The sequence below is a fragment of the Pipistrellus kuhlii genome, unplaced genomic scaffold, assembly GCF_014108245.1.
Source record: "Pipistrellus kuhlii isolate mPipKuh1 unplaced genomic scaffold, mPipKuh1.p scaffold_m20_p_15, whole genome shotgun sequence".
In the NCBI taxonomy this organism is placed as follows: Eukaryota; Metazoa; Chordata; class Mammalia; order Chiroptera; family Vespertilionidae; genus Pipistrellus; species Pipistrellus kuhlii.
The window spans coordinates 10,513,223-10,527,585 of record NW_023425460.1 but is presented as its reverse complement, the minus strand read 5'-3'; the positions used below and the strand labels follow the sequence as shown (position 1 = coordinate 10,527,585).

General features: G+C 50.9%; 2 protein-coding genes across 3 annotated transcripts in view; one reads left to right on the top strand and one right to left on the bottom strand.

Annotated features, from left to right (window-relative positions):
• SGPL1 (sphingosine-1-phosphate lyase 1) overlaps window positions 1–5,080 on the top strand; it is a 58,034-nt gene extending 52,954 nt beyond the window's left edge. For both annotated transcript variants that reach the window (XM_045581755.1, XM_036438217.2), the window contains exons 13-15: window positions 952–1,098; window positions 2,019–2,139; window positions 2,666–5,080. In XM_045581755.1, the coding sequence (XP_045437711.1) occupies window positions 952–1,098; window positions 2,019–2,139; window positions 2,666–2,806 (409 nt within the window). In that variant the 3' untranslated portion in view covers window positions 2,807–5,080. The remainder of the gene's footprint in view (window positions 1–951; window positions 1,099–2,018; window positions 2,140–2,665) is intronic.
• Window positions 5,081–7,256: 2,176 nt separating this feature from the next.
• PCBD1 (pterin-4 alpha-carbinolamine dehydratase 1) lies at window positions 7,257–13,105 on the bottom strand. The gene is made up of 4 exons (XM_036438218.1): window positions 13,039–13,105; window positions 9,625–9,756; window positions 9,099–9,179; window positions 7,257–7,822 (listed from the first exon to the last, which is right to left on the bottom strand). The coding sequence occupies exons 1-4, from the start codon at window positions 13,039–13,041 to the stop codon at window positions 7,724–7,726; spliced, it is 315 nt and encodes a 104-aa protein (XP_036294111.1). The 5' UTR covers window positions 13,042–13,105; the 3' UTR covers window positions 7,257–7,723.
• Between the last annotated feature and the right edge of the window lie 1,258 nt (window positions 13,106–14,363).

Here is a 14,363-nt window from a genome sequence, read left to right as displayed (position 1 = left end):
GCTTATTAAAACGCAGATTCCTGGGCCCTGCTCCTAGAATTCTAACTCGTTAGATCTGGGATGGCCTGAGCATTTGCGTTTCTAGGAAGTTCCCAGTGGATGCTGATGCTGCTGGTCTAGGAATCACACTTGGAGAATCACTGGGATAAGAAAAGAACCAGAGAAGGAATGGGGAAGGGGGCGGCGGTGAGATCTTGTGTTAAGCTAAGGCTAGAACTAAGCTGTGTGCCCTGTTGAGCATATCTGTTCCCATAGTGCCTGTCTCTGTGTCACCAGGGTTGGGAGGTTTTTTCAGAATCTTGAGGTGAATAAAAGTGGCCATGTCTCATTTGAAAAAGGCCCACATATTCTGATATCCCTGTCTGTCGAGAACTGTACTAGTTCTTGCTTTAGGGCACATGTGTCAAACACAAGGCCCGCGGGCCAAATCCGTCCCGCCAGGCCTTGCAATGTGGCCCGCACCGCGCTGTCATCACTGCACTCCGCTGCGTTTCCATCACAATGACAGTTTATGACTGTTCAGTAAACAATTCGGCCCGCGATTTAGGCTGGATTTTAGATTTTGGCCCCTTCTCTGATTGAGTTCGACACCCCTACTTTAGGGGCTAGTTACTTTTTAAAACTGAGGGATGGAGGGATGCTTTTTTCAGTATTTTTTAATAGTCTCTCTCTCATTCCTCAGATGTCCCTGGGGGTGATATCATAATTTGAGATTGGGCAGACACGTTAGGAGCCAATGATTCTGATTCATTGGGTCTAGATATGGTTTGGGCCTTTATTTGTAATGCTTAGGAATTACTGATCTCAGTCTAGATACCTAAATTTAAAGCTGAGAAAACTAAAGCCCAGAGGTTAGGTTGTAAGGAGAATGTTGGGCGATTAAAGAGATGATGACCAGAGGACCATATGTGTCTGAATTTTCTTTTTGTTCCTTTTCTTGTTTGCTTTAAGACTGGAAAATATCAAAGGCATCTTTGTTTTTGGGGATCCTCAGATGTCAGTCATTGCTCTGGGCTCCCATGATTTTGACATCTACCGACTGTTTAATCTGATGACTGCGAAGGGGTGGAACTTGAACCATCTGCAGTTCCCGTCCAGGTAAACTTGAAGAATCCCCATTTCCTTTCTTTGCTCTGTGGCTTTTGAAGAACTTGGGTAGCAAGGTGATCTGAAACAGAGATGGGCGGCTATGGCCCTGCACTAGTGGCAATGGTGGTATCTAGGATTTCTGTCCTGATACCTGGAGTAACTCAGTATCAGAACAAGACCATTATCTTTAAACTCGGGCAGTTAGGTGGCAGCCTCTTGAGATCAGGGGTCTGTCCTAAGACTCCCACCCCTCACTCTCCTTCTGTACGCTCAGATCATCTTGTACACCGTCTTCATATTGCTCTTGTAAACCGACTTGTACCTGAGTAATACTTAGCTCACAACCTCCCAGAGAGCTTCTAGTCTCTCAGGCCTGCTCCTGTCTTCTCCAGCACGCTTCTCTAACCCAACCTTCCCTGCTGCCTTTAGTCAAACCCCACCCAGCAGAATAGGGCTCTTCAGTGTCCTCCTCGTCCTCCTGATCCTTTCATGTTCGCACCATTGCCAGCCTCATTTGGACTCTGCTTTTTCCTCTCCACAATCCCTCTGTACCATAGACGCCCTACAGGGGCTTAGAGCTGCTGCTTTACCCTGACATCCTTTAAGACCCAGCCTATGGCCCAGTCCCCAGGAGGGTTTAAAGCTAAAGGCCACATGACTGAAGGACTAGTGGTGGACAGTTTTTGAGGGGAGGGCTGGGACAGCGCAGCCGCTGTAACCATGTGTCAAGAAGGTTCTCGATGAGGCCTAGAAGCCCTCCTGCCAGCCCGTGCTTGACAAGCCGTGGACTTGGGAGCCCTGATTCAAGCCCTGGGGACAGTGTGGATGATTACACTTGTCACAAATAACGTGAAGGAGCAGCCAATAAATCCCTTTATTTTAGAATTTCAAACCTTTTTTTCCATCTCTGTCTCTCTCTTCTTTCATAGTATTCATTTCTGCGTCACGTTAGTACACACCCGGAAGCGAGTAGCCATACAGTTCCTAAAGGACGTCCGAGAATCTGTCACTCAAATCATGAAGAATCCTAAAGCAAAGACCACAGGAATGGTAGGAGCACTTGGGGTTTTACCTTCTCTGTTCAAGTTCAGGGGCGGAGGTTGGAAGAACCAGGTGACCTCAAGTTTGTTCCTGCCTCTGCCTCTTATCCACAAGCCTGTTTCTTTATTTCACTGTAGCCCATGATTTCTGCCTTGTCCATTCCCAGGGTTTTTTAATTTCGAATGAGACATACTGTGTATAAGGAAACCTGTAAATTTCTAAGTGCTGTATGCAAAGGCAGGTGGTGGTAGTGTTCATTTGCAAAGGGAAATTTGACACAGGAGAGGCAATAAACCAATTTTCTCTTGAATTTTTTACATAAAATCCCACAGGATAGTTCCTTTGGGCAGAGAGGCAGACGACTGGCAAGTACCTGGGAAAACTGACCAAGCCAGCTGTCTTTCTAAAGGAATGGAGCCTGGGGGGGGTTGGAGTTGGGAGAGGAGGGTACATGCAAGGCAAGGATGGGGGAGGAGGAGCACAGCCGTTCCTGGGGCCCTCGTCATTAACGGCAGTTCTGTGCCTGGATTTGCAGGGTGCGATCTACGGCATGGCCCAGACCACTGTCGACCGGAACCAGGTGGCGGAACTGTCCTCCATCTTCCTGGACAGCCTCTACAGCACAGACGCCGTACCTCAGGGCAGCCAGATGAACGGCTCTCCGAAGCCCTGCTGAGCCCGGGGGCTTCTGGCCTTCGAAGGTTCTCAGGGTGTGGAACAGGCCACACGGAGTTTCAACATCTGGTCTTGCTCTATAGAGCACAACGAGACGGACCACGAGACAGCTTGATCCTCAGGATTCGAGTTCCTCCTTTCATCATCCTTCTGTGGTTTTTAATGTGAAGACCCCGAAGGACTCCATTACGTAATTATTTTGCCCTTGTTCTAAATAATACACTAGGAATTGTTTTAACCACTTCCTTCTCTGATCTTTCTAGCTTTTACCTTCACTTAATCATGGTGTGGCAGCTCTGACCTGTCCTGATTCCTTAGGAAGCTGGGGTGCAGCCTGAGACAGAAATAGGTTTCCCGTGTCGGCTCAGGCAGATTGGTGTAGTCAAACAGGAAGCATTCATGTAACAGACGTTTTCTCGGTGGGTGTTTGTAACTCTAAGCAGGAGGCTCTTTCAGCCCTGCCCTTTAAGTGGGCTAGTTGTCTCTCTTAGAGTTACTTTTACTGCAGCTTGTTTTATTTCCCCAAGACATGGTGGCGGCGTGTAGGGTGGTACATGGTCCTTTTCTAGTGTGTAGTCCCCTTTGATATTTGGTTTTGACCATCTTTGGAGATTCGTATTTGCAATTGTGCCCCCACTGGTTTGTTCTTGATCTAGGCAGGGACTAATTCCCAGAGAATCTAGGACTTCCTGGCCTGTTGCTGCCTCTCTGAGTATCAGGGTAGGATGAGCACCCAAATTCACATATGTCCCCGAAGTTCATTGTAGTCCTCCCCTCCCCCACTGCGTTAAGCCATCATGTGTGAGAATGTGTTTGCTCATAGCACCTTCACAAGTTGCCTTGATTCACCCTAGTTGGTACAAGGAGGGCATGAACGAGTCCCCAAGGCAGGAACATTTTTTTTTGCTCCATTAGTGTGTTTTTCCAGCCTCCTTCCTCTCTATTCAGCTCCCAAAGGTACTATGGCAGTTCAGCCTCAGGTACTGGATGCTTCTCAGCCCCGGCTAGGATGAGTAACATTTTGGAATAGGGAAATAGGATGGTGTTGGTTATAGCCTAGGGCCTGGGGTTTCGTCTTAAGACTTGTTGCTCAGGATGGTGCAGGGCCAGGGCCAAACTCTGTGCCCACTTTCTACCTTTTCTGCCTGCATGGGGCCTGCCTGGATCTCCCCTGAGCCTCTGTCCTGCCCTAATGACGACACTGTGTGTGCCTTTTCCTCAGTGGGGAGCAGTGGTGGCTGTTTCTGACCCAGCCCTGGGGGCGGGGATCAGTCTTTGAGGTTTTGTTTGGGTTGGGAGAAACTCCTCTGTCAGTTCCCCTTCTCAGGGACTCCTGAAGATTCAGCCACTTCAGGCTGGTATCCTTTCGCCCCTCGCTGGGTATGCTGCCAGGGAGCCAACATGACCATTTCCCCAAGCTCCTCACCACTTTTGTCTGAAATGTTCTGCACTGTACTTTCTACACAAAACTGTGACTGGCCGTGTCGATGCAGTGTGTGTGTGTGTGTGTGTGTGTGTGTGTTTCATCCTGTCCATTGTAGGTTCCAAGAGTGGCTGCTGTGTGTGTGTGTGACAGGGAGAGGCTGAGGTCCTTCAGACATGGAAGTTATGTTCCTTCCAGCTGCTGAACTGGTGGGCATCTCCTGAGAGAGGAGGAGTGGTCGGAGCTATGGGTGAATTGTCTTTTGTGTCTCCAATGCATTCATTATGTTGGAGGAAGTGCAGGGACCCAGCCCCACCCAACAGGCACCACTGTGGTTTGTCTGCTGCTAAAATGGAGAAGCACGCACCCTACAGACTGTTCTCTGCTTCCACTGTCCCCCCAGGACCGTCCCCTGTGCTGTGATAACATTGCTGCAGGGGTTGGCCTGGGGTAGGGTTGTGGGACTGTTTTTCAAAGGGACCTACTGTAGCCACTTTAATTTACGTTTACGAGCCTTAGTTCGAGTTAACATTTGTGGGTTTTCTGTTCTGTGTGTATCTGCTTATAGTAGCACCCCATCTGGCAGAAGTGGGCAGAATGTCTTAACAATATCATGTTATTAGCAGATGTCCACTGGCTTCTGCAGAAACGGTACTGTCTTGTTTCTGTATTAGAAGTCACTAGTCTTGTGACTATACTGCCGTGTCATTTAATTACCAGTTTTATACTTTGAAAATGGTACTTGCTCCTTTAAATCTCATCTTTAACCTCCTCCTTCCTGCAATGTTCTCTTCCTAATTGTAGCAATAATCTCTTAAAAACCAATTAAATAATTAAATGTCCCAAATCTTATTTGTTGTGGATGGTTGCATTCATTTGTTCATTTAGCTATCTGCTCATCATCCCAGATGTGTGAACCGGCTGCTGGTGAGAGATCGCCCCCTTGTGGTGCAATGGTTATCTGTGACTACTGACAGTAGGACAAATAGATGTGAGTGGGTGAGCAGCACTCCTGCCCAATTCCCAGCACTTTCATGGCTCCACCAGGAGTGATGGCCACACCTGTTTTAAGAGGTCTGGAACTCAGGCCTTTAGTTCCCCAGGGCTAGGATCCTGCCTTATGCTGTCTTCTTTGTCATCCACTTCTGCTTATACCTTAACGATAGATTGAACCATCTGGGCTAGTGTCCAGCCAGCTGGGCAGTGAGCTCCATCTAACCAATGGACACCGACGTCAAGTCTTGCATTTGGTTTGGGAACTGAAGGAACCCCTCAGATTATCTTTGCACCTGCAACTGCTGAGTGTCTTGTTCCATTATGACTAAGAAGTGAGAAGTCTTTCTGAAGGGTTATTCAGGTTCCAAAGATGCTCCTTCAGGTAACTAAGCTTTTCATCTGGCTTTCAGTCCATTCACTTTGCCAGAATCCAATCAAACAATGTGGCCTTTGCTGTAGTTCTATGCCAGATGACTCAGTTCCTGAGCACCTGCTTGCTTTGGGGTAACCCTAGAGAAAGAGGGGCCAGCATGTGCTTTGATAGATGTGGCCCATCTAAGAAATGGTGTTGGGGTGCTTACACCTGCTCCAAACAGCTGTGGGCCTCTTTGCCTTCGGTGTGGGTTCTTGGTAGCAATGAGCCACTTATAGCTCAACCCAGTAGTGACAAAAGTAATGGCAGAGACCTAATTTGATAGCCTGGGTATCAAAAGTCAGATGTTCGGGGGCCTTTTTTTGATTTGGAGTTTCAATTGCTTTAGTTTTTCTTGTGCTTTTTCTTTATTGTCACTTCTCTTTAATCCCATTCCCTATATTTTAAATTGTTTGAATAATTTTAGAATAAACATTTATTTCTAAAAAAAAGTGTTGTGTCTTTGTCCCACATAAAAGTGCTTCATACAACTGTAGTATCCTCTGGTTTGGTGTTTTCAACCCTTGACTCTCGCCTTAAGCAGAGGCAAGAAGATGGTATAACACAGTGTGATGTGGCTTCTGTCCCCTAACCCTCAGTCATCAGGTCCAAGTGCACTTAGAAAAATTTTTGTCAGAAGTGGAGCAGATGGAGGACTACTGTCCGTACATTGTTGGTTTTGATACTAGGCTTTGCTGAGAAGTATCAAACATAGGCAATGATCATCCTTACTAACATACAGGCTCGAAGGAGGGCCTGCTTGTCCCTCTTACCAACAATATGCTTTTTTCTCGACGACCATCATCGGCCTCTTCTGGCTGTGTTGCAGGACCAACTCATCCAGGGTGACGAAACTGTGACATTGCTGGGTGCCTGCTCCAGGTGACCCTGGTATCTGAAAATCAGCTTAGTACCCAGGCAGCCTCAGGCCAGGTGTCATAATGGCAAACATGAAATGACAGCCGTGAGGCATGCACACCCAGTGGACGACACTGCTCAGCACTCCCTTCTGTCCTGCAGTCAGTGAGATTGTTTTGCCCTAGAGTTGCTTACTGGGTTGGAGGAGCAATCCAAGAATCAGCTTCTTAACTCCCAGGTGGCAAATAGCTTGTCATGTTCTAAGCCGTGGCTTTTGTTGTCGCCCTTACAGAGTAAAAAGCAGGCAAGCCTTGAGACTGTGGCCGAGTTTCTAGGAAAGTGTGAAAGCCCTCAGGATTAGAAATCTCCTCCCGAGGTTGTAGGCCAAGACGACAATGTGGCCCAGGCTGCCTTTTTAGGCATAGGTCTCGGCATGCCTGTTCATAGGCGTCCTGCTCACCTTCCCCTTCGTTCACGATGCCACCTCTGCCTCAGGAATCCGATTCAGGTCTTAGAGGCACAACTCAAATGAAGCTCTGATTCACCTTGTCAATCACGTCCTGCTCTCTCAGCTCATTCCTGTCCTTGCACCCAGTGTGGGCTTCATTCATCCTGCTTAGCAGGAGCCTGTGTTCCTGTTTGATTCCCCTGGAGGGTAAGGAGCTCCCTGAAGGCAGGGTGGTGCTCAGGAAGTGCTTTAAATGCCTGTCGACTCCAATTTGGATTAACCTGTGGAAGAGAAGATTCTGGAGCCTGCGGCTGAGTGAGACAAGTTTTATTTGAGACACAAAAGCATGTGTTTTTATCACATAGGAGCGGGATGGCACTAAGGTTCTGGTTTCTAAGATTCCGTATATCTCAGACACAGCTTCTAGGAATACGAATTAGAAAGGGAGCAAGATACGGCCTTGAAAGAGTCATTACTGTTGCTGAGAAGCTGTAAGGAATGGGAGATCTAATTCAAATCCGGGCACCGTTAATAGGGCCCCACGATGAAGAGCTCGGTGTGGGGGGAAACCGTCCCTAAGTTCCCGGTGTTGGCGGTGACGCTGGCCTCTCTTCCCACAGCAGGGACTCACCCCTCAATGGAGGCAGCAAAGTGGACATAGCAGTTTTAACTACAGCAGCATTGGGGGGCGGGGGGGGGGGGAAGGCCTCCCCTGTTCTCTCTCTGGATTTCCAGTTCAGTCACCCCTTTCCCTGAAGAATTCAGCGAGGCAAGGCAGGGTCTAGGTCATGGACACCGCTACTTGTTCGATGAAGCTGGCCAGGTTTATGTCCCGCTCCGACAGGCCTGCACACTCATGGGTGCTCAGGGTGATGTGGACCTGAAACAGAGCCAGAGATTGGGACCAGCTGATTCCACACACGTCACCGAAGAGCAGGCGCGCCACTCGCTGTTGGCTCAGCCACCGAGCTCCGGACACAGGCACACCGTTTCACTGGCTTTCCTGCTGCTGCGTTTCTTACCCAGTCACCCAGATCCCTCCATCAAAGAGGCCACGACTCGCTAAAGGCTCAGGTGATAGCACTCATAGCCATGAAGCCTTTTAAATTAAGGTATGAACATTGGCTTTAGACATACTGCCATTGCACACTTAACAGAGGACAATAGAGCGTAAACACAACTCTTGTATGCACTGAAACAAAGAAATCTGTGAGACTCGCTTTGTGGTGGTGGTCTGGACCGGAACCCACAACATCTCTGAGGTCTGCCTGTTCCCCTGGGGGCTGCTGTCCGGGCAGGACTGGTTTCTGTAACAACGGTGCAAGACTGTCTTCTAATCCACCTCCAAAAAAAAACACGGCAACTTTAGCTATAGATTAAAATGAATCCTCCAAACATTGAGAGCTCCCTAAAAACGAAAGAGGAGCCCTGCCCAGTGGGGCTCAATTGGTTGGAGCAGCATCCCATGCCCAGAAGGTCATGGGTTTGATTCCTGGTCAGGGCACATACCTAGTTTGGGTTCCATCCCCTGTTGAGCGCATACAGGAAGGCAACTGATCTATGTTTATTCCCACATAGATGTTTCTCCCTTTCTCCCATCTCTTTCTCTAAAATCAATGATCACGTCCTCAGGTGAGGATTAAAGACAAAACAAAACAAAATACCAGAAGGACTCCAATTCCTAGTAAACGCTCTCCATGTCTTTTAGCCTTAATGTTTTCAGAACCCAGCATAGCTCTTGGCACATGGCAGGCATTTAATGACTGTTTCAATTCATTCCGTGGAATATCTGATCTGCTTGCTGGGCATGGCTATTCTTAGTTCAGTTTTATTACTTCGTTCTTCCATTCCTCCAGAAAGATTAGGCCATGCAGAGCTACTAACAATGGATATGTCTGGCTCCCACAGCCTTTCCTTCCTTGGGTTTTATCTTCTTTGATGTCTACTTGAACCACAAGTTATCTCCCAGTGTTTTAACATGCATCTTTAAAATGTGTAGTGAGGATATTTTCCAGGGGTGTTGATGTCGAGTCTGGGAAGATGGATGGAGCAGGAGCAGTGGATAGTCTGGGCGAGGAGGGCCGGTAGGGAAGTCCATGGGAGGTGGAATTCTCAGAACGTGACCTCGCCAAGCACAACAGGCACATACCACTCACCTTGTTGTACACGTTGAACCATTCAGGATGGTGGTCCAGTTTCTCAGCCTGCAGGGCCACCCTTGTCATGAAGCCAAAAGCCTGTTGGCGGAGAGACCCGGTTAGTGTTTTGCGAGAGAGGCTGCTGGGCACCCTGCCGTGCAGCGGAAGGCCTCGATGCAGGGGGGCTGACAGGCTTCCTAGGAGGAGAACCCCTCAAGTTTTCATCATTCCCCAGCATCTTGCCACTGGTTCTGAGGCTGGAGCTCGAGGGGGTCTCCCTGCGGTAGGAAGAAAGGCCACCGACAAGGTGGAAACATCAGAGAGGTGGTGAGTCTCGGCCAATCTTTTGTGTAGAATACCTTCATATGTCAGTTCAAGGCATGGAGAGTCCAAAAGCCAGGTCTGTCCTCTCCCACCCCCGGGGGTGATGCTGTGAGTAATCTGCATTAGTGTAGTGTCTGAGAGTCTAGGGCTTTAAGGAAGAGAACAAGTGTGACCCTATCAGCCCCAGACTCGGGAAGCTCTGGCCCCCCCTGTGCCATACCCGGTTGAAGTCTTTGAAATGGAACTGCTTGAAGATGGCATCTCGACCTTCCAGCTCGTTCCACCCCACGGCCCTCAGGTTTGGCAGCAGCTGGTCCCTCTCCTCAGCACTTAGCCTGTGCGCTTTGCCAGCCTAGGAGAGGAAAAAACCGGAGGCCCAGAGGCATGTCTTTGTAGAGGGCAAAGGAGAGGCCCAGACCTTTGGGGAATGGAGCCAGCTTCCACCGGCAGCTCTGGACCCAGGTGACGCAGTCAAAGGGCAGCTGGTCTAAAGCAGCAGACACGGAGTGAGGAGGGTGGCACCCTGCCCTGGAGGTGGGGCCCTAGTGCCAGCACTGATAGGTCCTTAGATTTTACATTCCACTCAAAGGGACAGAAAACCCTGCCCTGGCCAGCCAAAGGGTTGTGGGTTCAATTCCCGGTCAAGGGCACATCCTTGGTTACAGGTTTGATCCCAGGTCCTGGTTGAGGTGAGTGCAGGCAACCAGTCAATATGTCTCTCTCACATCAATGTTTCTCTCTTTCTCCGCTCCCTTCCACTCTCTCTAAAAATCAATGGAATAATATCCTCAAATGGGGATTACCAAAAAAATAAAGACAGAAAACCTAAAATATGTTGTCAATCACACTGAACTAAGAAACGCTCCCCATCCCCCAAAACAGTACATCTCTTACAGTAATGAGGGAGGAAAAGCAAAACCTAGCCCAGACGTGTGTGCATTACAACATAACCTTACAGAAAATGATTCCCAGCTATCCAGCCTTCCTTTTCCAATCACGGACCTGACCCCCTGCCCCTGTGGGTTCCACTGTCAGGCGCACTACAGAGGAGATGAGGCCAGTCGGTGAGAGTGTGGCCATCGTTCTCAAAGTGGGTCTGTCCCTGGGGCCGGCGAAGGGCCCAGCCCTGAAGACGTTCCAGGTGGCTCTGAGCCACAGCGCAGTAGACAAGCACTGACACGACCGCCCAGGTGCTCCTAGGCCACCTCTGGTTCCCAGCCGCCAGGCCGCGGGTTCTCAGACTTCCCCCGACCTTCTTTTCTGTCAGGCTGGGGAGCCTGAGCCACAGAGCTTGGTTAAAAGTCGAAGTAACTGCCAAAACCAGTTTGGCTCAGTGGATAGAGCGTCAGCCCGCAGACTAAAAGGTCCCGGATTCGATTCCAGTCAAGGGCATGTACCTTGGTTGCAGGCACATCCCCAGTGGGGGGTGTGCAAGAGGCAGCTGATCGATGATTCTCTCTCATTGATGTTTCTAACTCTCTATCCCTCTCTCTTCCTCTCTGTAAAAAATCAATAAAAGTATATATTTAAAAAACAAAAGTTGAAGTAACTTGGCCAAAGCCAATTGGCAAACCTAGAGCCCCATCTGCATATTGTGCAAAGTGCCCTCTGGGCAGCCCAGACTGGCACAATTCAGACCGTGAGCGGAACCTTCTGAGAAAGATTCTGAAGGAAGCAAGTCAGTTCTATCCTGTGGGAGGATCCAGGTCTAGGAGCTTAGGGGGTCCCAGAATTAGGCTCCTGAAATAGAGTCCCCAAGGACAGCTCTAAGAAACCATACAGCGCTAAGTTAAAAATGTATCAAGGTCTGGGAGATCCTGGAGCAGGGGTCCTCAAACTTTTTAAAGTGGGGGCCAGATCACGGTCCCTCAGAGAGCTGGAGGGCCGGACTATATGAACTACTAATTCCTACTGTAACACCTCGGCTGCGCTCACTGCCCAAAAAACCTGGCGGGCCGGATCAGACTCCTCTGCGGGCCGCATGTGGCCCGAGGGCCGTAGTTTGAAGACGCCTGTCCTGGAGGGAGGGTAAAGCAGCGTTAGGAGGCGGCCCGCAGACCTGGGCCGGCCATGGGTGGAGTGTGTGGGGCTGGTTCCAGCCCCAGTTCTTTTCTCGGGCCAGGTGGCCCGTGGCGCACATCTCCCTGGGCTTCCCAGGTAAAGGGGACAAGCTCGTCCACTTCGTGTCAGCCAGAGTCAATGGGACACCAGTAAACACCACTGTTATTGAAGGAATGCCATCTGCCTTTTTTAAAGGAAACTTCCTGGGAAATGCAGGCTTATGATGGGCCTTGGGTTTGGGTAGAATCGAAAAAGCGCTCTGACAAAGTCAGTCTTTTCTCCCTTCTGAAATCACGTGCTCTCTCTGGCTGTTCTGACCTGGTCTGTCTCCCCTCTGGGCCGGAGAGATCTGCATCTCAGATCTCTGTTCCAGAGCTGGCCTTTCTCCACGGCTGCTAAGCCTGTTCCACGTCTCCAGGCAACCGGATGGCCAGATGTCACCCGGGGCATCAGAGCGCACTGTTGAGTTCTTTGGCTCTGAAAGGAGTGGTGGGTACCAGCGAATCCCCCGGGGGCTCCCTGTGTCTTTAGAGTAATTCTGGAACCCCCAGGACTCACAGCCCAGGCTGACCTGATAAGGCCCTCCAAACTGGGATCAGAGGGGGAAGGGGCCGTGTTTACTTGGTAAATCCCAATCAGGCCTGGCCAGGCCTCTGGGGGAGTGTGCCCAGGGGTTACTCATTACCCATGCCCTGCTCTGTGGGCCCCAGTGTGTCTCACAGCCTCGCTCTCCAGCTCCCCTCCCTCCCATCTACAGCCTTCAAAGCGCCCTCTCAGGTGTCACTGGGGTCTGGACTGCTCCTAAGGCTTTTGGGCCAGAAATGGGCTGTTTATAAAGCTTCCCTGGGTCTAGAGGCTCCTCTCCCGGCTGCCCCAGCACTCCCTTCACCTCTCCAGCTGAGGTGGGAGTGGGGGAGGCGGTGAAGCACACGGGAGACCCTCCTGGGGGCCAGCTCAGCCTGGAGCACAGATGGACCTGAGTCATGGTGTTTCCCCTGCTGGGCAGACCTCAAACTAGGCACCCGGGGCTGGCTTCGCCAGAAGGGCAGTAAACAGGGGCAGAGGAACCCAGGAATCCAATCTCCCTCTCCACACTCACATATAGACCCATCCCCATCCCCACTCCACCACCACCAACGGGAACCTGAACGGCCCGCTCCAGGTGCTGTCCCTCCCCACCCAGGCCCTAGTCCCACGCCCCACCTTTGCCCAGGGAGGTCACTACGCCCGCCCTGGTGCGGAGGGGGCACAGGCCCGGGAGCCCCGAGGCCAGCCTGCCTGTTACCTGGACCCACCACCGCCCTCTCATGGCCTCAGCTTCCCGAGGGGCACCTCCAGGGGTGGGAACGCGACAGAAATACCCCCTCCCGCCCCCCATTGTCCGAACCAGGCGCGCTAACCTGAACCCTCCCCCGCCTTCCCCACCCGCCCTCTCCCGCCGGGCCAGCGCAGGGGGTGTGTGTGTGTGGGGGGGGGGGGTGGACCCTAAGGCCCCCTTCCTCTTTCGGACCCTAACGCACGCCCGTTCCTAACCAGGCCGCCCCAATCACAGCGGCGCGCGGCTCCCCCTCACCATGTCGGGCGCAGCGCGGGCCGGCGGGCAGCAGCAGGTAGCGGCGGCGGGGAGCGTGGCGCGGGGCGCACGGCGGCCTCGGGCGGGCGGGGCCGGGCTGGGGCCGCCCCGGGGCGGGGAGAGCGGGCGGGGAGGGGCCGCCGCCGTAATCATTAACCCCGTCCGGCCGCAGCTGGCCTCTGCTCCCTTCCAGCACTTTCCTGGGTGCTCTTGGTACGCGGAGCTCAGGGGTTACGCAAGGGCCCCCATGGGCAGCCTTACGCGTTCGAATCCCGCTCTGCCACTTAACCAGCTGCGCCATTTGCGGGCGGGCGGGAGGTTACCTTTTAAAAAAATACTCCTTATTTAGGTTTTGATCTACAATAAAGTGCACATATTTAAAGTGTAATTTTTTTTTAAAAAATATATATATTATTGATTTTTTACAGAGAGGAAGAGAGAGGGATAGTTAGAAGTATCGATGAGAGAGAATCATTGACCAGCTGCCTCTTGCACACCCCCTACTGGGGGTGTGCCTGCAACCAAAGTACATGCCCTTGACTGTACTTTGGGACCTTTCAGTCCGCAAGCCGATGCTCTATCCACTGAGCCAAACCAGTTTCGGCTAACGTGTAAAATTTGATGCGTTTTGACATATGTACGCTTCCATGCAACCATCATCACGATCAAGATCATGAGCATATCTATCATCCCTGAAAGTGTCCTTCCTCTTCCTCCTTCAGACAGCCATTGATCTGCCTCCCCTCCATGTGGATTATACTCCATTTTCTAGGATTCTGTGTCCATGGAAATCACACAGCATTACTCCTTTTGTGTCTGGTTCCTTTCACTCAGAACAATGCCTGTTTGAGGTTCACCCATGCGGTGGTGTCAATAGTTCCTTTCACCGATGGCTAAGCCAAGTTTACTGTATTGTGTTACAGTGTCTTGGAAATGTGACCATTTGGTTATTCGCCCGTTGGTGGGCATTTGGGTTGTTTCCAGTTTTTGAGCTGCTGTGAACTTCAGATTCCAAGTCTTCGCACAGACGGTGCTTTCATTTTTCTTGGGTCATGCCTGGGCGTGATGGCTAGGTCACATGGTAGACATGTGTTTGTAACTTCTCAGGACACTGCCAAAGTGGTGGCCCCATCGCACACCCCCACCAGGGGTGAGAGTTCCCCACCCCTGGCCGCTAGGATGCACCAGTGCGTGGCATGTCAGCCGTTTTAATTCTAGCCGTTCTCACTGGCGTAGTGGTAGCTCATTGCAGTTTCCTTAATGACTGATAATACTCAACGTCTTGTGCTTATTTGCCTATTTAAATGTTCTGACCATTTAAAAAA